The sequence below is a fragment of the Plectrocnemia conspersa genome, unplaced genomic scaffold (genome assembly GCF_051122295.1).
Source record: "Plectrocnemia conspersa isolate PC_06_02 unplaced genomic scaffold, ASM5112229v1 ptg000006l, whole genome shotgun sequence".
In the NCBI taxonomy this organism is placed as follows: domain Eukaryota; kingdom Metazoa; phylum Arthropoda; class Insecta; order Trichoptera; family Polycentropodidae; genus Plectrocnemia; species Plectrocnemia conspersa.
Window position 1 is genome coordinate 20954239 of NW_028277170.1, and position 14829 is coordinate 20969067.

The following is a 14829-nucleotide window of genomic DNA, read 5'->3' on the forward strand; positions in this document are numbered from 1 at the left end:
AGAGTTGTTCATACATATTCGTATATCAGAGATAACGAACGCTTAGCATTCGTGCGAACGTGCTTTTTATAAAAGTGATCAATAATTCATGATTCATCTTACTTGTAAGACCTATAAAATCTTTCAAATCACATTATTAAAAGTCAACCAATGACGAGAATTTTAGATTGATATATTTAATGTATAAGTTGTGATATAAATGGATATGAATCCACGTCAGGTTCTATTACCTCGGATGTCACTCAAGGACCCTCGTGTTTTTATTTAACATTTTCTGTTCGTCGATAATAAAATAATATAACCATATGTTAAAATAGAGGTCAGAAACCTTTTTTTGTGGTGAGCCAGACTAATTATTTTAGGCTCGGTAAGCCAAAAATTAAAATTAAAGTGAGCTTCAAAAAAGTACATTTCTTCCAAAATGTATTTGTAGTTTTAAGTTAAACATAAGCAGCAAATATTTATTTACAAAAACATGTACTATTCTATAATAATAACTGAGTTCAAAAATATCAATAAAAGTTTAATGTGAGCAAATCAGGATATTCGGCTGTAACGTTTTCTCAACTTCATTAAAAATATTTTCGTTTGTTGTTTTTCTATGACAGCTGGGGCCGATTATATTTTTTTATAATAGCGCATTTTTATAAATAAAAATTCGAGTGCCACTGCTGGGGCTTGAACCCGCAACCTCAGAGTTGCCAGTCTGAGACGTTTCAGACTACGCTATTCTTTCCTTATAATAAACTAGCTATTTTATTTATAACCTTTTTTTTTAATAAAAAAAGATCCGTTTTAAGCTTTCAAACTTTTCTGATGAGTTGTGAATATCGTGTCGAGTGCTTATGTTGTATTATTTTAGTACAGATATTTGCAGTGACACGATTAATATCCACGGGTAATAATATGAAAACGAAATATCGCAAAAAGCATTACACGTTGCACTGAAGATGCGGTCGAATTATAAATGCGTAGCGTCATAGTCGATTGCGAAGCAATAGGAACACCACTTACGGTCGTATCTCGCAGCCCCTTAATTCAATTTTGTAAATGTAAAATATATTCTTAAAATGGGCAACAGGCTATAGTTTGTCGACTTCTGGGTTAAAGGGACACGAATACTTTACGCATAAAGAATAACATGATACCTATAGTAATAAATACTACATCATTAGTTTAATTAATAATAAAAACGGTTTCTTGATTTAAACGTCAACGAAATTTCGGGTAGTATTTTCTGTATACGTATTGCTCTTTTTCTTTTCATTTCTCTTGCCGAGGGTCATTATCCTTGGCGAAGTCTTGCTCTTATCTACCCCAATGCAAATGTTTAGTTGCATGAATTGAATAAATGTTTCTAAGAATAAATATATAAAAATGTTACTGCGCTTTTTCGTCGCTTCAATCGTTGCCATTTTCCAGCTACTGGCACGTGTCCACGTGCGTACCCAGACTCCATGCCACGATGTTTGTTGATTATCATGAGATGGAGGCGGCGACCGTATAAGGAGCGGACTGCTGAGGTCGCGTTGATGTAATCTCACCTCACGCTCAATGTCATTGCGTTTTCGCTTGTGTACCGAATGAACCCCAGCACACGTTCGATATATTAGAAAATTCATTTTATCTATAATATAAATCTCTAAAGATATATTTTCGCACCTCTAATGACATTTATCAAACATAATGATGTTTTCGACTGAGATATAACAATAGACTGACGATAGGAATTAAAAAATTATGTATTTATTATTTATTTGTTTAATTTGCCATTTCGTGTGAATTTTTATTAACAATAGGTATGTTTAAGTATACGTGTATGGTAAATAAATATGATTACATACAAGACACTGGAAATGTAGCGAAAAATTTATACTTGTTCTATATTTTTTACCTCCCCTTTACAAAGTAATTATGTGTTTCGCTATAAAAAAATGTTTCAACATACTCACCAATTAGAGGCTATACAGATGATTCAATTCGAGTTTGCTATGTTGGCAACAATGTAAATCAGACATCTGTCAATAATCACGCGTGTTCAAAGTGTCAAATCTTAGTTTGAAACTATATGTTTCGTAACATACCACACACATACAAAAATAATAAATTTTAAAAATTCTAAATGCCTAGCAATCCAGGCACTTTATTATTTTATGCATTTGACACACAGCTCCGTAACAAAAGTTACACGTACGTCTTCTCAAAACGACCCCTCGGACTTTGTCTTGTCGAAAACTAGGTTACTACTAGAAAAGAATAGAATCTCACCCCTAAATGAACACAAAAATTCTAGTAAGCGATGACGGAAATATCGTATTTTATTACGATTTTAAAAAGTGTTTTTGCACGCTACTGTATATATATTTATTGACCATCGCGATGCATTAAAATTAGATCGTCTTAATTTTAATAAATTAATTATTTACCACACAATATTCGCCCTATATAAAATTCATTAAAAAAATAGTTTATTGCGAAAGTTTGTAACGTGTCTAATGCGCTTCATCTCCAAAGAGAATACGTTTTATTAAAAAAAAGATGGCAAACCGATCTCGAGGTCCTCGAGCCGTACACCTTCTACTCGTTCTCCGCCTCACCTGTGAGTCGGTCGCCTTTGCGGTCGGAACGAGCTCGCAATGGACTACCCAGTTGTACTGACCTAAACAATGTCGGTAAATGGCGCCGCCGTGAAACGGCTCGAGGAGCTGTTCACGGGTCTGGGGAGAGATGGGCCTGCTAACCCCAGGAGACCCTCGGTGGTGGTAGTGGAGCGAAAAGTGGACAGCGCGTGCGATGTGCACGGTAGGCGGGCTTCTCTCAGCAGGGATCACCACTTTCACAGGAGCTCTGTGTCGGTACTGCCGACGGTCAAGAGGAGGGACTCGATGCCACCGATGGCGTTAACGTCTCCGAGGTACTAGGGGATGAAGTAAAATCAAATTTAAACAGTGTTTCTCAAAGTGAATGTTAGGAATATCTGCTGAAAAGTACTTAGCGTGTAACAAGGAAGACATTAGTGACGTGATTCAGTTCCCTTTCAGTACCAAGCATTCATTTGGTATCTCAGTAATCTGCCCTACATTCCATAAGTTGATATTTTGTATTAGTTAGACGATACAGTATATTATTTAAAACTTTAACTTAGTAACACATATTATATAATTTGACCTAGTAATGCATATTGAGTTCCTCGTGTGTTTTTATATCATACTTCCGGAAGAACAATGATGCAATTAAATTGTAACTAGTAAGAACCTGTAAAATATAGAAAGCTTTTCAGTTATTGAGAAATCTGAAAAAATGCATCTAATACTAGAATAGTCTATATTGCATTGCCTAATTAAATGATTAGCTTACAAATAACTACATTTTTACAAATAGCTCCTCAAAGAAGGGCCTAATGTACATCTGAAAAAGAATAAAATATATGGTGAAAATACTGAAAAACTACATGAATTTTGATAGTATATTTTTTTAAAGAAAATTAATATTTTCTGACTTAAAATAAATTAGATAATTTCAACAGCAAACTCATATAATTTCTAGTTTATTTTAACAAACAGTTTTGTTGTTAGTAGCAAATTAGAGTTTTTTTTTTGAGATGATGAGATACTTTAATTCAGATTCAATTGTATTTATGTAATTAATGTTTACAGTAAACAACTTCAATATATTACTGCTGTAAAGTTAATAAATGATAGGATATATTCCACGTAAATTATTGTAAAACACCGTTTTTATCAATTTTGATTTTGAACATAATCACATTAGATTTTTTCTGCATTATATTTGAGAAACACTGTTTTATATTTGCTACGTTGTATGACGAAAGTTTAAAAGTAAGAATATCCACATTTTTGCATAATAAAGTACTTGAAAGTCAATAATTATTTTGGATCGTTTTGTTTCAACTAAAACTAAAAATGATTTATGGCTTATGAAATGAGACATTTTTTCAATACATTTTTTTTTTCACCTTAGGCGCTCGCGTGCGCCTTATGAATCATACACTAGAACTTGTGCGAATACTCAGATGACTCAGACATTGTTGCAACATCCTACTGTCAAAACATTACTCACTATCGCTTTTGAAAATGGGTCTGCCCCTCGGTACCGAAAAGAAATCAATCTTTAATCCTGGCTATAGAAAATATAGACAATTATAAACTGCATCATTTTTGTCATAATAATTTATTTACTTATTTATTTAAATTAAATTAACACCATCGTGACATTACAGGTTACCCCAATGCGTCACGATGGTCGAAAATAACACAATAGAGCTTATTATTCCTTACAAGATATCGTCGATTTTATTTTTATGATGTCCTGTAAAAACGGCGCAACACATGTATACAAAATTGCACTGAATCAGTACAATCACGACTGATTTGAGTCGTGATATTTTCAATCCGCACAAAACAAAAATTAAACGAATCTGATCCTTATGTTCATACAATTCTTTCAAATATTATAAACCGCCCGGTTTACTCGATTTAATTAAATTATCGCTCGGACTTTGATTCACCCTGTGTAATCGGTAGTGAGCACGAAACAGGCGTCTACATAAATTGTCCCTTCGTGAAGCGATCCATTGCGACTAAATTTCCAAGTGCGGTTTCCCTTAGAAGTGATTTAAAAACTGCAAAAAATGATGTCCAATCCGGTATCAGCATAGAAATGAAGTATTTTTATCATTTAATAAAATTTGCATTTGCTTATTATTATGGATTTTTAAAACAATTAAAATTGTATAAATGCATTCGATCTGTTGCGGACTCCTTCTTTATATAGAGTGATTTAGACTATATGGAGATGGTATTCTGTTTAGTGTCGGAATGTGCCATACTGTGCCATTTTCTCGATCCTGTTCGCCGTCAGTTTATTCCTACGATCTCGGTGGGAACATTTTGACTAGAGAAACTTCCACTAAAGATCTCGGAATCACTTTTGAGAGCAAGTGGATGTTCTCTCTACACATACACGACGTATGTGATAAATCTTCAAAGATTCTCGGCTTTGTTATGAGAAACGCCTGTCAGTAATTCGCGTCCTTTATGACATTCTTGAATCGGAATCTATAATTTGGAATCCCCGAATAATTAAATACTCACTTTTAATCGAACAGATAAAAAAAGATTTTTAAGATATTTTTCTCTTTTGATGGCCGTTGGGGCTAGGACGTACACACTTACCGACTTGCCTATGGCTGTCGCCATCTGGCTCTTTATTATGCTGGCATTGCACATTGGCCTGTTTAGTGTCAGCTATAATAATACAATTAATACTTCCTGTTAGGTTACGATGGTCTTAATTTAATTTAAATAAATATTCTGGTTGTTTTAAGAATGTATTACTAGCAGCTCATTGTTCCTTATAATATCCCATGATTTATTAGTGATCAATTAACTATGACATAATCGATAGTTGGAATCACTATTTTTGTCACATCCGATAATAGTATTGATAATGTTTTAAAAAAAAACTATAACAAAATATTTTTATTTATTTATTTATATTGCTTTTAATATTTAAAAACTTCTCATACATATTACATTATAATCAATCAAATATTATTAAAAATTGTTTTAAAAGTAAGTATCAAAATTAAAATATGTACATATGAAAATTATATCTTATACGGGAAAAATGAATCGTGTTATTTGGAATATAGATGTGTTCTTTTTTTAAAACTATGTAGAATCCAGTCTTAATTTCATAATGAGCACTAAATGATTTCAAACTATATATTATATATAGAATCATTAAATGTATAAAAAAATATAAAGTAACTGTTTAATAGCTAATCAGTATGACGTATAAAAAGGTTCTTTGCTGCAGCAGCTGGCGATCAGTCTCTTATTCTAAATTAGCTGTACCTAACGTAATACATACCGTTAATATGTCATTAATTTTATGTGCATTATAAAAACAATTACACTCATTCTAGAAGCCCAAAATATAGCAAATTAACTTTACTATTCAAATTCGCCATAAAAAAATGTTATGAATTTTGGGAGGTCTAGAAGAACATATCCGTGACAAATGGATTATGATCGAAGCATAATATTCCAAAAAGAAATAGTTTTAGCTTTAGAAGATAAGTTATTCACTATGACGCGATACAGTATCATAGCAACAAAACGATATATGTACTAATTTAATAAAATCGATTTCTTTCCGGTACTATTAATATATTGGGTTAACGACTCTTGTTCTTTAATATTTTCGTCAATACAACGTGGGTTGATATAATCGCTTCTGATCCGAAGAACAATGCCATTTTTTTCAATCAGGCGTCGAGACTCTTTAGCCCTTCCCACGTCTCCACCCATGAGGGAAATGGAGCACCCGTCTGCATTCCCGAGCTTTCTACGCCAAAACGACAGCGCTTCATCCAGAAAGGACTCCAGGGCCAACAGGAACTCCATAGCTTCGTTCCCGAGTCTCAGGAGAGACTCCGTTGCCAGCAATTACTCGACCTACAACCCCCCGGCCGGAGGCCTCAGAGACTGGAACCGCGACTCCATGGGCTCTGTGGGCTGCCTGTTGAGAAGAATGTCTGGAGTGAACCGCAGATTCTCCATAGACTCGCTGGACAGTCGCAGGAACTCGTGGGACCCCGGACGCAGAGCATCCGGAGTGTCAGTCACCTGGGAAGACTACAAGGAAGCGTCCAGAGACAAGGTAAATCGGGCGTCAATATCATAAGACGCCAGATTAACAGTTAACGTATCACCGCGTCTTTAATCAAACGGTTAATAGCACCCGATCGTATTTTTGGCCTTTGTTCTCTTTCACTCTTCTCTATTCTACATACGTGCGTGCGTATTTTCGGTTATACCACTTTAATGATGTAACGGTTGCGTACCGTGTGCTCTCACCCATCACTACGCATATCTTTCAAAATCTGATTTAACTTGCGTGTATGCCGAAATACTTTCAAAAGTGAGCGCGAAACTCTTCTTCTTAAAATGCTGTCATTTTTTTGCCATGTATTAATAAAAGCTTAGTGATCACTGCTTCGTGTAATATTTACCTCATTGAAGTGCAATACAATGGTGCGATGCGTTCATCGTATACACCGGGAAAAGAGACACATGGAGGTTAACTTCCATTTATAGCTACCACAATCGATATCGAAGATTCGTATGTATGTATTTACATACATCAAATGCTATGTCATCGCTGTGAACGGATCCCGAATGGATCCCAAAACAACATATTTATGCGAACTTTTACTTTTGACGGACCCAAATTTTAAATCGAATACAAAACTGTACAAAAGGACCTACATATGTATATTGTAAATCCTTGTAAAAAATAAAGCTACTTCATTCATGTAGCTCAAGGTGTTTTTTTTTAATCTGCTAGATTGAATCCATATTTGGAGTCTGTTAATAAAAGGCGAGTCAAGTTGCCAACGATGATAAAGGCGAGTCAAGTTGCCAACGTCCTTATGGCATTTTATCTTATTTATATATAATTATATAATATTTCCAAAGTTATATCAAATACTCCCAGACGGTAATGTTATAAATTAACAGGACTCGGTATTATATTTTACGTGTCGTTGTTGTGAAGGTATTAAAAAGAGTCTGATATACTTGATCAAACTCGGCTTCTGGTTACATCGTGTATCGCGGAAGTATTCTAATTTAACTCTCGGTAACATCTTACAAGTTTAATGGAAAATTTGATAGACATGAGAGATCTATTTTATATTTATTTTTTATTATAAAATTTCCCAGTGCGGCATGATAAATGTGTTTCTTTTTGAGGTATAGAACTTTTAAATTAAATAAAATGCATAAAAATCGTGGTAATGGCCATGGTATCGACTTTATTGGAAAGATAGTTTTATGACATTAGTGTTTAAATATGATTTCGGGTATATGGGCGCCGCGGCTGGCTCGAACAGTATCGCCAATCACGCGGCGAATGTTGGCTTCTCTGGTTTATCGGCATGAAAAAGTGTTGCCAATTCAAAAACCAAACTAAAAAATCACCTTTTACAAGCAATATTTATATCATAAAGATATTTATTAATTTATTTAACTAATTGTTTATACACTAAACAAATTAAGCAAAACATAAGTATAAAATAATATAAAAACATAAACAATATAAAAAAGTTTAATATTATAATTTATTTCTTGATGCATTATTGTGTTTCTTTATTCCATTGGGGAAACTCGCTACATTTTTATTTTTGCGGATTGTCCCAGAGATATTATTACATAAATTCGTACATTATTCCCCTGGCCGTACTCGTTTTCTCTAACCTAACTCTCTATTTTTAGTATTCAATATATGTACATCTTTATTTTTATTATACCGGCCGTTGCGAATCACACCAGGAGTGCCACTCGAGTGAATCACTGTCACGCTTGTGTTACTAGAGTGCCGCTAAGTATTGGCCATAATAAAAATTTAAATATAAATATAAACAGGCCCCACAATCTAATTTATCAAGCATATATATATAGTGGGGCTATATAATATTACTATAGATTTTTTTTTATTTATACTTACCATATTTCTCATCTTAGATTATATATATATCTACTATTTTTTTGATTGTGTTATTACAATATTCCTTAAAATTATATTTTTAATTTGCATTTTGTAAATAATCACATGTCGAATCTTGCACGTGCTCACAAAGCGTGTCGAATCTTGCACGCGTTCGCAAAGCTTTTTGCTCTTATACAGTCAATAGTATTGTTATTCGGTTAGTGGTGTGTATTTTTTGTAAATATACATGTTTATATCTGTTAAACTAAATTTTTAAATACATGTAATCTAAAACCAGTGAGATACTTCTTAATATGACAATGCATTTTGTGTATTTTTTTAATAAAATTAAAATGTATCAGACAATCATGAGTAGTGAATCAAAGAAAAAATGTCGACAAAATACCAACAATTACCGTGCGCATCGATTATAGAATGATTTTGAATCAGTTGGTCTCGCAACATTGTCAGATGTCAACACAAAAAGCCAAGCGTGCTATCCGCCGCCGCTCTGTCGTTATTCCCTCTTCGTTTTGCGTTCTACATACAATTAAATGAATTCGTTGAGGGTTATTCATTAGGCGTTCAATGTTCTGATTAGCGCTCGCTTGTTCTTAACCTGTACAACAATTTTGGTGTGAGCGAAATATTTAATAAGATATTTCTAAATTAAATAATTTATTGACCGTTTATATGTATAAATGTTTTAATATTTTTTAATTCACATAATCTTCTTTTACTTTCATTTTGATCATCTTATATTTTTATTCTGACCGTATGCTTCACGGTAAATTAAGAACGTGCTATTTGGGTGCGTGTAGTTGGGGGACTACAAAATGCTCATACTTTTTTTGCAATACGTACGTACAAATCAGGTGAGATATCCTCCCAAATAGTAAATAGATATGTTATTGCGGGATCTACTGTATTTAATATGTATTTTGACCTCGAATAATATAAGTATAACCATTCATTATTTTAATTCTTATCGTCTTGTATTTTATTATATTCTAACCATTTTATATTTATTCTGAATTTAAATAATATAATTATGAGCAGGCGGTTAATTAAATTCTTACCGAGATTTAATTTTTATTCTGACATTTAATGTGTTGCATCAATAAAGGTTGCTTAATGGTTTAACCTGAGCCCTCTGCTCCTCGTGTTATTTATAAATGACATAAATATTATATATAATGAAGAAGAACTGTTTTCTAAGTGCGTCAAGACTATAAAAGGTCTTTTAGTATTAATTTTATTATTCAAGGACTTACTATGTATTAATTTAAAGGCATACACGACGAATGCGTGCTGGAAAAATTCCGCATATTGATATTCAAAGAGCGATTATAGAGCACACTGCCCACGCTAGACCATAATGCCTACGCAAAGGAGTCTTTATTGCCGTTTTTTCCATTTTGGACTCGTAGAAAAACCGTACTGAAACATTGCTTCTACGACGACAGTGTCGAATTTAATTTACAGGCCATTAAAGTGCCTTAAAGACGAATTCTCACACCGTTTTATCGCTTTTTAGGCGTTCTTTCAAGTCCACAAACGACGGTGTACAACAGTGGCGACTTAGTTAGACCTTGTATCGATAATCGAAGACGATAAAGATTTCATACGTTGGATGAATATGAAAAACATTGTTTTGTAATATATGTACATAATAGTACATGCAAAACCAGGCCACATGACAGCTGACAAGCCAGCAATATATTGTCCAAATCAATATAAATAAAACTTGTATTGATTTTGTCACCTACTACGGCGATGACCATCAGCTTTTTAGAGGCCATATCTTATGAACAAGGTTTGGTGTCGTTGTTAAAATAGTAAATCGAGGCATAAAATGGTTATTTTTTATTGTGTCGTTTATTATCAATGTCATATATTTTATTATTATTTTTAACATAAAAATGTTTATCAGATACTATTTCATATATAATACAAAGATCTTAAGAATGTAATGTCTATTATGATTTATTGGTACTCTGATTAATAATTAAAATGTTTACGTTATCTCTTCAAATACTTTTGCATTTCATTCAGTTCGGTGGATTATAAAATCTGCTAATATCTTAAGAAGTGACGAGCAAACGCTGATTGTATGATAATAATAAAAAGCATCTCGAAGCCAAGTATATGCTATAAAGAGAGATGTACTTATATCCAAAAATGGATTTTCAATTGATGTCATTGAAAAATTGGTGATTGGCCAAACTTAATGATAATAAATCGTGAAGTTCTAGTGGTTTCCAATTAAACAATCTATTATAGAAGATGATCTAAATAGATTAAACTTGCGATCCTTTAAATTGATTTGAAATTAATACGCCACTATAATTTTGCCGTTTGCTGTGGTGTTGTATTTTCAAAGGTCTTGACCTCAAAAAGTAATAGCAAATCAAGCTATAAATTATTTTCGCGTACCAATTTGGGCATGGGTGCCACGGGTTAACTGCTAATTTATAACAATTAGACAGTTGTGCAGTAACGTTACTTTAATTTATTATTTCCAGCGTTGATTTTAGCTAAGTAGTATTGTATCGTGCGAAAGACGTCCTTTATTTTTCAATGATTCAATAGATTTAACGTTTAATAATCGAGTGCAAATCTAATATTATTTATTGTTCTTGAATACAAGACCTTGAGTGATATTTGTTTGCTCTTTTTGCACACAGCAAATATCCATACATTTGATTTGTTTGCTTATATCAGTGTTTACTATTTTTTGTTAATTAATTTAATCTTGCATTTTACTACTTAGAATTCCAACGCGATCGCATTAATTTTATTTTTGAGTGATTCTTGCTAATGAACTTATAAAATAGTACGACCTGATAAAAAAAATTTCATTAACCGTGAGTACCCGGATGAAAAAAAATCTACACTTCGACCCTTAATTAAAATAGTTATTGTGTTGCGAAAAATATTGCATTATATAAACAATCGTCTTAAATTTAATAATTAATTATCTTCAGCGATGGCTCGTTCATTAATCAATGTTTCAGAGCTCTTATTGTAATTACTTAAATGCTAAATCAATAATGCGAGTGTGTCGAAAGAATAATGGAGCTAGTTTAAGAAAATCGTGCGAATCCGAGATCAGATTCTCATTATTGTCAAAAGCGGTAAAAAGCTCGTCGCGCGTGGCAGTGGCTCTCAATATTTACATAATAATTTTCGATTCAATAATAACACACTTTAATGTATTATAAATATTAGTTTTAGATGTAAATTGGCTAGTTATACTTTTCAATTAAGATGGCTTAATCTTTTAGTTTCCTAGTTTAGGATGTAAATATCAATATGTATACCATAATAAAAAAATGTTTGAAAATATATGATTTACTAGGGTTCTCAATCTAATATTCGTTTATACTATATCATGCGCCTTTATTTTGTTTCGAAATGCGAGACAATGAGACGCTTTTAGCGCCTTCGAAAAGTATTTTTGAATGTAATGTTTGTCGGCGGTGTCTAATATGATTAAAATTTGCAGAATTCCTTCGTTGAACGAAACAAAATGTTGGAAAGGTCCATCCTTTATTATCTTTCAACGCTTAAACAAGTGTTTTAGCGTTGAAACGCTCATTCAAGACGCTCTTTCTCAACAACAACAAAAATGGAATGTTTGCGGCGGTGTTTACTATGACCGAAATCGCAGAATTCGTTAGTTAAAAAAAATATTTAAGGACCAGTCTTTATTATCGTTTAACGCTTATCTTAAAAATATAATAATTCGACCGTAGTTAATTTATTTCTAAGTATTTAATTTACATGCAATTCTGCACTAAACAAACGCCGATATCAAAATAAATCCGATTCTTTCTTCAATGATGACGTGGTATCAAACAATTCTCGCCAAAGTAACAAAATCCATAATATTGCTAGTAATGCCAGTTATCTAATACGTATGGTATGAAAAGCTCACAAGTAATCACAAAGATGCGTATTAGCACAATCTTTACGAACTCTTATTCATTACAATGTAAATGTGTCTGAAAGTTGAGCATCTCTGCAGAGAAAACGCATACTTTGTAACACGCGCGCATACCTCGTGTTTTGTTATTTTGAAGACGTTTTGGCGCGAGTTTTCACTCGACTCGGGGAAACTATTTGCCCATTGTTCGGTTGAAACCGGGTCAGGTTCGACGCGATTCGAATGCGAGCTGTGTAATGATTAGTCGCTAAAATCCGCGATGATAAGTTCACAATTTTAGTGTTTCAAGCTGTAAATCTTCTACCTCATATAAAGTGATTTTGCCTAGCCGCTAACAGATAAAACACTAATATTTTATTTTTATTCATGATGTTATAAAGGGCGTTTTTTTCTAATTTGAAACACTTTCTAGCGACAGTCAATTTGACAGCTGATTTGCGCTCAGTTTGGTTTGCCATTTCACCATGAATAGACTTACGCCAGAACAACGCTTTCAAATTTATTTTGAAAATCGTGATTCAGTTCGACAAATTACATTTAATTCGAATAACCATGGATCGTTTTCGCACCACGCATACTCTAATTGCTAATACGCATCCGCGGAGACGTCGTACAATGCGCACCGAATAAGTTGTTTCTGCTGTGGAGCGTATTATTGAGGAGCACCCGAATGAGTCGATTCGCCATCGTGCAGAGCAGTTGGAGTTGTGTTTATTCACTTTATGGAAGATTTTGCTGAAAGATCTTGGTTTACGAGCTTACAAGATCCAGCTCATTTGAGAGTTGAAGCCGCTTGACAATCGTGTGCGTCATACCTTCGGTGAATGGACCGAAAACAAGATTGCTCTTGATCCTCATATTCACCACACTATTTTGTTCAGTGATGGAGTGAAAAAATTCCGCACGCCATTATTGAGGCGCCGTTACATTCACAAAAGGTCGCTGTTTGTTGTGCTTTATGTACTGGTAGAATCATTAGTCCATATTTCTTCAAAAATTATACCTGCCAGAATTCATTCAATGGAAAGCGCTATAGATCCATTATTACTGACTTTTAAATAACATGACGGCATGCGCCACAATCAGTTTATTAAAAGAAACATTCGATCAGCGCATAATTTCGCGTAATGGTCCTGTGCATTGGCATCGATAATCGTGTTATTTAACACCTTTGGATTATTTTCTATTGGGATTTGTGAAGTCGCCAGTCTACATCGATAAACCAGAGACGATGGACGACTTGGAAGCTAACATTCGCCGCGTTATTTCCGATATATTTTTTCAGCTGCTCAAAAGTTGGACTTTATTCGAGCAGCCGCGACGCCCAAATGCCCAAAATCTTATTTAAACGCTAATGGCTTAAAATTACCTTTACAATAAAGCCAATACTATGGCCATTACCATGTTGTTTAAGTGTTTTATTTAATTTTAAAGCTATATACCTCTAGAAAAACAATATTTTTTTAAATAAAATTTTATTTAAAAATAAATCGAAATTTTCACAATTATTGTTTTAAAAATCCATAATAATAAACAAATAAATATTTAAAAAATTGTATTTTATATGTAAATTTTCTGGATTAAATCTTTAATTTTATTTTTTACTGTATAATTGATTGATTGCGTGACTTTTTATTACAATTAATTTAGCATTTTAATTTTTTTTATTGAGCGTGTGATAAATCCGAATTTCGCACTTCAGAGTCGTACACAGTAATTCGGATTTATCTTCACCTAGCACTTAAAAGGTTAAATATAAAAATAGTCTCCTACGAATCCGGTAAAAAAAGTTTCTAAAGTCAAAATAGAATAACTTTAAAAGTTTGAATTTGACGCTAAAAAGTTTAAGAGTTTGCTGCTAAAAATGTTTTAAAAGATTGAATTTCAAATTTTATAATTCGTCTTATAAAATGTTTTAAGAATTTTATTTTATCTTATTACTATTTTTATTGGTATAAATATTTTTTTTCGACAATTACGATATTTTTTAATATTAAATTGTTTTAATGGTTGCGCTAGTTTATTGATTATTTATTTAAATAAAGCTGTTTTAAATTTCACATTCCAAAGTCACTAAATTTGACAGAAATGGAAACTGTCAACTTAGAAATCGTTTTCATGACACCAAAGTGCCATATAAACATATGCATCTTGTTTTCGTTTAAAAATTAAAAGTGAAATTTGCCAGAAAACGAAATTACTTTTACTTACACTCAAATGCATTTATGTATTTTTCCAACTGGTGACATATTTTTTATATTGACACTTACTAAGAATTTAAAATAATTTATTTTACACCCCAGTTTTTCAATCCTCTAAAATGTAAATAATATTATGTACTGGTTATATCGTTTCCTTTTGTA

General features: G+C 32.8%; 1 protein-coding gene across 8 annotated transcripts in view; it reads left to right on the forward strand.

Annotated features, from left to right (window-relative positions):
- Window positions 1-14829, forward strand: part of LOC148234493 (WD repeat-containing protein 47) — a 58484-nt gene that overhangs the window by 18585 nt on the left and 25070 nt on the right. Inside the window, exons 1-2 of one of the 8 annotated variants that reach the window (XM_088187958.1) lie at window positions 2562-2914; window positions 6297-6687. The exons of the other annotated variants lie outside the window; for them this stretch is intronic. Of the exons in view, the coding sequence (XP_088044084.1) occupies window positions 2667-2914; window positions 6297-6687 (639 nt within the window). The 5' untranslated portion in view covers window positions 2562-2666. Of the gene's footprint in view, window positions 1-2561; window positions 2915-6296; window positions 6688-14829 lie in introns of those variants that run through there. 8 annotated transcript variants of the gene reach the window in all.